Source organism: Thermobia domestica, chromosome 5 (genome assembly GCF_964235325.1).
Source record: "Thermobia domestica chromosome 5, izTheDome1.hap1.1, whole genome shotgun sequence".
Lineage (NCBI taxonomy): Eukaryota > Metazoa > Arthropoda > Insecta > Zygentoma > Lepismatidae > Thermobia > Thermobia domestica.
In genome coordinates, this window is record NC_137458.1 from 185,723,722 (window position 1) to 185,734,015 (window position 10,294).

Below are 10,294 nucleotides of genomic sequence, written 5' to 3' on the forward strand. Positions count from 1 at the left end.
CAACATGGGAAAAATATATTCCCCAAATTGTATTTCTGTTGAATTATTCCATATCAAGTTGCCCTGGAGTAAGCCCGGCTAGCTTGCATTTCAATGTGAAACAAGAAAAGTCAATTTTTCGGAATTTTGGTATTGTATCTGATGAAAATGAAAATGATGAACAATCTCTTTGGGATAGTAAATTGTTAGTGGCTGACATGAAAAGAAAGGAAGTTATTCGGAAACGAAATGAAAAATATAATATGAAACAGGAATGTAGGTACAAAATTAAACATAATGATTTAGTATTTCTTCGTCAAAATCATGCAAGCTCTGCAATTGATAAGAAAGTGGCAAAATTTTTCGAGTTGTATCGTGGTCCTTTAGTATGCAGAGGTACTCATAATAAAAAGGTTTTTGAACTAATTGACCCCTTAACGGGAAATTCGGTTGGCAAACATTCGATAGATCGTATGAAGGTATGGAGACCTACAAAGGAAACAAAGAAAATATGGCTTGACCTTGCATTGAAACATTGCGGTCCTGAAATCGAAAACGGGTTGAAAAATCAGTATAAAGTTGATGAAATTCAGTCATATGACTAAAATCATCTGTAATATTCATGAATCAGTCCAGGTTAACCTTGCCAAAGTAGACAAAGCTCTTTTTGACACTAAATATATCAATGAAATTGTTGAATCAATATTAGAATATGATCTATATTTACAAGATTTATGTGATCTAAAATTGTGCCTTAAAAAGCTGTTAATGTTAGTTGTAAGTAGTTTGAAATCCGTTAGTAAATCATTTGAAAATGTAATGATTAATGAAGAAATGTTCACACACACGCCCACACACACACACACATATATATATATATATATATATATATATATATATATATATATATATAGATAGATAGATAGATAGATAGATAGATAGATAGATAGATAGATAGATAGATAGTAGGTAGCACGAATTTTTGTCTTTCTTATTAGCATTTTTGATTCCTCTACGAGGAGATACAAGACTTCATATTAAAAAAAGATTTTGTGTTCTGCCATGTTAATAATAGTATTTTGTTCTTTGTAGAATTAAAGGTTTAATCTTTGCTTCAATAAGGCTATAGTTATATGTTGTTACCACATTACTGTAATTGTTCTAGATATTTAATGTTTGTAAAAGGCACTTTAACAGGTAAAAAATGTGAGTTTTTGTTTATACAAAAAAGAGAAGTGTTAGTGACGTTTCTTTAATCGTTTAATTGAGTGGAATGTTAAGTGACCAAAGAAAATATATACTTCAATGTGAACACACATAGGATAATTCATAAAAACGAATTATATAAACTTTAGTTTTTCAAATGCCCTAGTAATTGGTTCGATTTTGTGATATGCCCTTTGTGCACGCGGTGAACTTAACGGTGTTTAAATATCAAACCATATCAATATAAGAGTGAAAGCAAATGTATTAAGGATAAGTAAACGGTGTGATTTAATTGTTATATAAATAATTATTGTGTTCCAGGGTTCTGGAAAGATTTTTAATGTCTGAAAATCTCTCCGCCCCTGTCCGATGCCACTCTATGACAGATCTAAATAGACGTATTTTGTCTCCTGTCATTCGTTTATCCGAACAGCAAGAGAACAGAAACTTTTGGTAACATGTAATTGAAGAAGAAGAAGAAGAAGAAGAAGAAACAGTGAGGGTATTGGCGGAAAATGGTATTGGACGAGATATGGTGACAGAAATTCTGCATTCAGTTGGAGATGCTTCAAAATTATTAGTTGCAGTTCAAAGCTCATAAATACCAGTGAAAATAAAGTTGTCAAAGATATAAAGAAATCATGTAACAACTAGTCGGGCACAGGAATACATTTGTATTACTAAAGTGAAAAGTGACAAATATATAGAAGAAGTGCGCACTAATCCAAACGTTCGGTGCCATAACCATATTTTTTTTATTTAATATGTTTACGGCAAGGGCATAATAAACTCATACATATTAAAACAAATAAATAAGGAAATGTGCACTGATATAAGGGTTATACAAATATAGTTGTCTGTATTCATTTTCTCTTTTTTTATATACGTATAAGTAATGTAATAAATTGAGTTGTTACTGTCAGTACACCTTTGTATTCTGTATTGTACAATGTCACGGATAAAACAACAGGTAATTATGATTAAGCACAATTGTATTGGGGACGGCCGGTAGTCATTAATATAATTATTATCTGTCTTCTCAAAAACGTTGCAATATGGTACTACACTACGGTTTAGAGACACGACACGTTTCTCTTAAAAACGTGGGTGGAGGTAACTAACCAAATACCGAGTTTGCTTATGATTTCCATACCGTATGGCAAGAGTCATCCTCTTCGGAACATTCCTACAACACCCAGCTTCGCATCACTCTTGACCCAATCAAAGGTGGCCATCTTTGTTGAAATGTAGATGCTCACGTACCTTGGGCCAAAGCTACATCGTGTACCATGGACCAAATTGATCGTGGTTTATGGTACAAGAGGTTACAAGATACTTTTTTTTAATTTCAGGAAGGCTTGTTGTTTTACTAAGATGTCCCGTAGCAAATCTGGAAACAAGAGAAATCCTGTGGATCCAACTGCCTTACGAAATGCGCTTGAAGCTATTCATTCCAATGATCCAAAAAAGAAGATATCCTATAGAGAAGCATCGAAAATGTTTAATGTAAACCGTTCTACTCTTACCCGATATTTACACAAATTTAAAAACAGTAAAGAGAAAGAATTCAAATATAAAGTGAATTATACAGTGAAGAAGGTTTTCACAGAAGCCGAAGAAGAAAGTTATGTAAATTATTTTCAAACTATTGCAAAAATGCAATACGGGCTAACTAAGAAACGTGTTAGAGTACTTGCATATAAATTTGCTAAAGGAAATGAGAAGAAGTATCCAGCAACATGGGAAGAAAATCAAATAGCAGGAGAAGAATTGATGCGTGCGTTTCTTAAAAGACATTCCACAAAACTTTCGATAAGGAAGCCCGAAGCAATTAGCCTAAGTCGGGCTACCAGCTTTAATCGCCATAATGTTCCATGCTTTTTTACCAACATCAAAGACGTTCACAATAGATTTGGTCCCATTCCTCCCGAGAAGATCTGGAACTTGGATGAAACTGGGCTCATCACTGTCCAGGGACAGTCCAAAATAGTTGCCCCTAAAGGTGTCAAGCAGGTCGGTTGTGCAACATCAGGAGAAAAAGGTAACCTGGTCACTATGACCACGGCCGTCAACGCACTTGGAAATTCAATTCCACCAATGTTAATGACAGAATGTTATTTGGCAGTCCCACAGGAAGTATTGGAGCCGCCAGTGTATCAGGATGGTCCAATGAAGAATCCTTTCTGGAGTTTTTTGATCATTTTCTTACCTTCGTCAACTGTCCAAAGGAAAACAGGATTTTGTTAATTTTAGATAATCATGAAACTCATCTTTCTCCAGAATGTTTAGATAAGGCTTCAGCTGCTGGTGTAGTGATGGTAACATTCCCACCACACACTTCTCATAAGTTACAACCTTTAGGTATTTCTGTTTATGTGCCACTGAAGACAGTTCATAATCAGGCTGTTGAGGAGTGGACGTATAACAATAAAGGGAAAACAGTTGATATATATACAGTTGCAGAGACGCTGGGAATAGCATTTCTTAGGGCATTTACACCAATCGACATATTATCTGGTTTTTGTAAGTCAGGGATATATCCACTAAACATGAGTGTTTTCAGTGATGACGATTTCCTGAGTTCATACGTCACAGATCAAGTTACACAAACGCAGCCATCAGAAGAGGTTACAGTTGGTCTGGAGTATGAGAATGAGAAAATTGTGCACAAAGCTTTCAGTTCGAAACATTTGGATGAATCAACTGCTAAGACATCAAATGCACAAGACTACAATATTGAATCGGGAACACCTGAGGCCAAGAGAAGAGAACTTAGGAAAACTGTCACTCCAGAAGAAATCCAGCCGTTTCCAAAGGGTCCAGAAAGAAATGCCAATGTTACAAGGAAGGGAAGATAAACTATGATAGCGACCAACACGTCCGAGAAACAGGCTATAAAGGAGCAAAAAGAGAAGAAACGTGTGAAGAAAAGCGCAAAAAAATCAAAACTCTATCAAAGTGGCCAGAAATTTAGGGGATATTTTTAAAACGAAGTCTGACAAACTTAGCAAGAAGGGCTCTAGTCATAAGACCCACAACAGCGCGGAAGGAATGAAGAAGAGAAGAAAAGTAATGGAGACACAATCACCATCGTCATCTGAGAGTGAAGATGAATTGACATTTTCTCTTGTGCCTACAGATGATGAAGATAGTGCAGAGGAAGAATGCCTATATTGTTGCAGTTCGAAAGAGGCTGATTGTAGTGGAGAAAAGTGGTGTAGGTACATTAAGTGTGGACGGTGGACTCACTATTTATGTGCTGGGGTAGCAGGTCATGAGTGGAAAACTTAGGTTTGTGACTTTTGTACATCAAACTAAGGTAAACTTTGTTTTGTTTAAAGTTCAAAGAAAAACTTCGTTTCAAAAATATAATAAATTAATCAATGTGTTAACTATAAGTTCGTTAAATACATGTCGTGAGTGGTGAAACTTATGTTTGTGACATTTATACATCAAATTAAGGTAAACTTTGTTTTGTCTAATGTTCGAAGAAAAAACTTCGTTTGAAAAATATAATAAATAAATTAATGTGTTAAATATAAGTTCGTTAAATACAGGTCGTGAGTGGGAAACTTATGTTTGTAACTTCTAATATGTATCTACGTCGTTTCTCAACAGCAAGGTTATAAAGAATGTTTGCGACTTTTGTACTTCAAACTAAGGTAAATTATGTTCAAAGAAAACTGTCTGAAAAATATAATAAATAACTTATTGTGTTAAATGCATTATTTTCTCTCCATTTAACCTTCTTTTTAGTGTGGCCCAAGGTACAACGATCTCCCCTATATATATATATATATATATATATATATATATATATATATATATATATATATATATCGTATTATTTTAATGAAAAATCGTATTTTCGTTGTGAGTGCAGATTGTGGGTAATCCTTTATCATGTAGAACATTCTTTCATTTTATCTTACGAAAACAATAAAACACAGAGTGGAAGATAGGTAGCTACACAGAAACACGAAATTCAAATCAACTTAAATCTTAAATTACTATAAACACAGCGTCTTTATTTTGACAACAAAATCCTGTTGTTCGCAAAATCATTCAATTGTTGTGTAATATCATGCACGTACTTAAATAACTATTCCAGAGAAGCAATATACTCCATCGTGGCTAAATGACTGTATTTTCTCATTGTTTTAATAGGTAATGGGTTGACTCTTTAAGGGAGGTTATGTTTTCAATCCTAAGTTAAGCTGCCTGATAATACTCGGTTGCCTTCCCTTGCTTTAACGCTCGCTCAGTTCCTTCTGTAGCTAGAAAACAGATCTTGTTGAAGCCTACTAAGTAAACATGAAAGTTACCTATAGATTAAGAGGGTTTAAAAGTTCTGCTGAAACGGACGCTAAACTCAAATAAAAAAAAAATCATATCATAACCAGTTGTATTTATATTCATTATATTTAGATCTCCCCATTGTTCAGCCGACAAAGAAAAGGATATATTTCTCGAATACGACTTGACAATGAAAGCGAAAAAAATAACATGAACACAAGAAAATTAAACATTTTTTTTCTTTCTGCATTAATAGCACAATATAGTTCTTATAACAAAAGTAACTACTAGAGTTCATAAATTTGTAACACTATTTTTAGTTCGCATATTTTCCGTCTATCTTGTCATCTGTGGCGCACTATAGTTAGTTTATCGACAATATATTTTATAATGTAAAAAAAAAAAGACTAACAAATTACGAGAGAGAGGGATCCTGTATAAACTGATCGTGATAGTATCAGGCAACTCTGAATAAATTGACTTTTAACAATTCGTTTTAACAAAATATGAAACATGAAGTGATTGTATTCTAAAGATGTTTTATATACGTTAGGACAAAGAACTAAGTGTCTGACTATAATATCTCATCAAACGAGAATTCAAATTTTAAATAGGCTGGTCTTCGTTTTCGTATTAGTTTTTACTTGCTCTAACTTCAGCAGAAGAATACTACTAAGTTGAAATATTTTTATTTGATTATTTGTTGAAGTTTAGCGTCCCTTTTCAGTAACGAGTGAGACTATACAAGACGTGGACCTACATTTTAAAGTGGAATCCGAACCACCGTAACACGTTCAATGCTTTCCGACTCGGGACCCTGTGCATCAAAGGAATACGCGCTAGCCACTGGACCAATGGGCAGGGCTTGAAATCTTTTCTTGGGATTATGAAATTATCTATCTCTTAAAATGCTACAGCACCAATTGAGAACGATTTTTTTAAGCTAGCTCGTAAGCTAGCAACCTCTTAGAGGGGTACGCCCTCTTTTAGGAATGGGATGTAAAGGAAAATGGTTGGACTAGGATATTGGGAGAGGATCTAAGGGATGCATGGTTACAGTTTCAACCTTTATTTTGCTTTATTTCGTCATTTATTTACATCACTATATATATATGATTATGTATGGACATTATGATCTTTGCGATCATAAACATACTGACAGGTGGATGCACAAATAATAATATAAACATATAAGAGAAATCATAAAGAAAATGCAATCGGAAGAATGGAAATAAATTATGAAACTATAAACATAACATAGACGATAGAGGATGGTAATTATAAGTATATGCTATGAATGTGAAGGATGAAATGAAGTGCGAGTACGCCACAACACAAGGGAAAGGTTAGATGAACGAATGCTGTTATCTTCTGCCTAGGGGCGACGCTAGGCTGATGAAGACTAGGGGAGCCCTGTTAGTAAACAAAGGAAGATCACTGTGCAGTATATGAAGGAAATATGTGAGAGAGATGAGCATGAATACGATAGTCGTCCAGAAGTTCTAGGTTGAGATGATTAGGGGGCAATGTATAACAATAGAGCGTGAAAAGGAGGTGCAAAGGGGTATAGTAATAACGTGGTCGGCATGGATGAAGTGAAAGGTAGTGCATAGTGTCGAAAAGTAGTGGGTGGTGACGAGAATAGCGATCGGTGAGAAATTTACGGCGTAGCGTTTCTAGGTGAAATTTAAGAACAGGAAATGTAACACGAGAGTAAAGATCACGGGTGGGACTGGGTAATGAAATGCGATAAGCGATGCGAAAGGCGTGTCGTTCGAAAACTGCGAGCTTGGCATAGTAGGATGGTGATGCTGATATCCAGGCTGGAGAACCATAGGTAAGCACTGGGCGAAGGAAGACTTTATATGTATTAAGGATAAGCTGGGAAGAGAGACCCCAAGTAGTTCCGGTTAGTCTTTTGAGTAAATTAAGTCTATTATATGCCTTAGTTTTAACAGAGTTGAGGTGAGGTGTCCAAGTGAGGTGACGGTCGAAAATGAGGCCAAGATAAGTGACAGTTTTAGAAGGATGTATCGGTACGTTATTGACTTGTAATGAAAGAAGAGATGAATTGCGATGGACTTTTGTGCGTTTGCGAGTTGGGATGAAAACTATGGCTTGTGTTTTTCCGGCATTTATTGTTAAGTTCCATTTCTGGCACCAGTGTGTAAAGCGATTGATACCTTCCTGGAGTGCAAGATTGATTTGCGGAACGGTGCGACAGAGGGCAAGAAATGCCATGTCATCGTCATATTGGAACAGATGGACGTTTCTTGGTAGATCTGGAAAGTCGGCAACGAATAGTAAATATAAAAGAAGTGATAAAGCAGATCCCTGTGGAACGCCAGATAACAGAAAAATGGGATATGAAAGCGCAGAATTTATGGCATCGTAAGTAAGACGACAGACAAGAAAGCGATATATAAGCCGAATATAGATCATACGAAGCCGGAGTCTGACAAGCTTGTAAATGAGCGCTAAATGCCATACCTTATCAAACGATTTTTCGAGATCGAATAGGAGAAGACAAGATGGCTGAATCGCGTTATAATGGTTTGTGATTAATGTCGTGAGACGAAGCAACTGGTCGTTAATAGAGTAATCAGAACGGAAAACAGCTTGATGGGTCGGGACGAGATGGCGATCGTTTAAATATGGATGTAAGCGTTTAACGATGATCCTTTCAAAGATTTTACTGAGTGTGGACGTTAACTGGATGGGTCTGTAACATGAGACGGAACTGGGAGATTTATTAGGTTTCGGAAACATGAGACATTTTGAAACTTTCCATTCAGTGGGGTAGAAACCAGTGCGTAGTATGAACCTAAATATAAGGTCCAGGAGTTGGAGCAGTATAGGTGGGCTTTCCTTGATGTGGCGGTAAGTTATGCTATCAAAGCCGGGAGCGGTATTTTTCTTACGCTGAACCACAGCTGTTATTTCATCCGACTGGATGGGAACAGTTAGGACATGCGGTGATAATGGATGGTTGGCGTCCGGCTGAAAGTGCTGTGAATCCGTGTTTACACTGTCAACAGGATGTGAGCGGGAAGTAACCTGTGCAGGAGGTGTAAATATACCTTGAAGATGGTCTGCGAATGCGTTCGCTTTTTCCAAATCCGAGTGTAATGGCTTGTCATCGACAAGGAGAGGATAAGGAATCTTGGTAAATCTCCCACACAAGGCGTTAAAACGCTTCCAATACACGGTTGGACGGCTTGTGTCGGCGAGATTATTGCAAGTTTTCACCCACTGCCTTTGCCGATATGCTAGAAGGTAATTTCGGACAGTTCTCTGTAGTTGATGGTGATAATGAAGTGCATCCGGGTTTCGTGTATGGAGATATTCACGATAAGCTTGTCGTGATTGACAAATCAAAGGAAGATAATGCGGTGGGAGTTTTGGACGATATAGTATGGATTCTGTTTGTGGTATATAGAGAGCGGAGGCTTGTTGGAGAGCAGAAGTAATATGATCAACTTGAGCGTTAAGTTCATCTGAAGTGGATGGTGCTTGATAAGGTGCAAGAGCAGAAGAGAGGTAAGTACGGTAACGCGGCCAGTCGCCTTTATCGTAGCGGGGTGAAAGACGAGGTGGTGGGAGAGGCTGGTGAGGAGCAAGACCTGTGTGATATGTAAGTTTTAACGGCGCATGATCGCTGCCAAGTAAAACGAGAACTGTGACAGTGCAGCGTGTGGTGAGCGTGTTAGAAGTAATTGCAATGTCCGGAGTGGTGTTTGATATTGGCCGAGTGGCCGTTGGAAGATCGAGAAGAACGCCTGTCGTATGAGTTGTGATATGATCAGTAAAACGGGTTCGGTCTTGAGCGGAGCGACTATGGAAATTGATATAAGCGAGAATGATATAATGGCGGTATGTAGCTGATATATGAGAGAAGAAATTCAGAGGAATTGGATTGCCTGGTCTGATGTATATTGTAGCCAAAGTGATAGTGATATTTTTAAAGTACAGAGTAGTAATGACATGCTCTGGTAAATGTAAAATAGTACATTGTTGCTGCCTGTATGGTATGTTGTGTCGGAAGCCTACAGCGGCTCCGCCATTAGCGCGCAAGGCTGGTAGTGGGTTATCACAGCGGAGTAAGATGTAATTAGGGAATCGGCAAGAGATAGACTTGGTCAGAAAGGTTTCGTTGAGAAGGAAAGCTGTAATGTGTTCTTCGAGTAATACGGTCTGGAAGAGAACTTTGTTTTTGGGTGGAGATCGGATATTCTGGAACAAGAAAGACAAGTCCATGAGGAGAAAATTTTTAAACAGTTGTTTCGTATCGTGCAGTATGAAAATGAACATAGTTATTGGAGTATGTAGCATAAAGTGAGACATTGAAAGTTGATTTAGCGGCAAGTGTGAGTTGTTGGAGAATGTGCTGACGATTGAAGGGGTGGATATTCTGAAGTGCAAGAGTAATAAATTCCAGGAGTTTGCCGACAGTCACTGGATCATCGACATGGTTTTCAGTGTTGGTTGATGCTGACTGGGTGCGGAGTGGAGCAACTAATTCCGGGTGTGATTCATCAGGCTTAGGTTTGTTTTTGCATTTATAGCTATAGGCGGGGTGCCTATCTTGACATGTTGGACATTGGGGTGGAAGTTCCATATTTGGGCAAAGTCGCGTTTGATGTGGACCAGAACAGTAACCACAAACAGTAGCATTTTTACAATCGGCTGTTGTGTGGCTGTTATACGCTTGGCATCGCTCACATCGAATAGGTAAGGGTGCAGGCGACCGAGAGGGTTCTACCCTGTGTCGTCGCTTGTATATGAGGGCGCCTTGAGTGAGAAGAGTATCTAT

At 37.4% G+C, this 10,294-nt stretch overlaps 1 protein-coding gene across 1 annotated transcript; it reads right to left on the bottom strand.

The window, feature by feature from the left end:
- Nucleotides 1-4,858: 4,858 nt before the first annotated feature.
- On the bottom strand, nucleotides 4,859-9,738 carry LOC145685342 (uncharacterized). The gene is made up of 2 exons (XM_081757722.1): nucleotides 8,403-9,738; nucleotides 4,859-4,872 (listed from the first exon to the last, which is right to left on the bottom strand). Exons 1-2 carry the CDS (start codon nucleotides 9,736-9,738, stop codon nucleotides 4,859-4,861), a joined length of 1,350 nt encoding a protein of 449 aa, XP_081613848.1.
- Between the last annotated feature and the right edge of the window lie 556 nt (nucleotides 9,739-10,294).

Excerpts from the sequence above, each read along its gene's own strand:
- LOC145685342 (XM_081757722.1), bottom strand. The coding sequence starts at position 9,738 with ATGGACTTGTCTTTCTTGTTCCAGAATATCCGATCTCCACCCAAAAAC.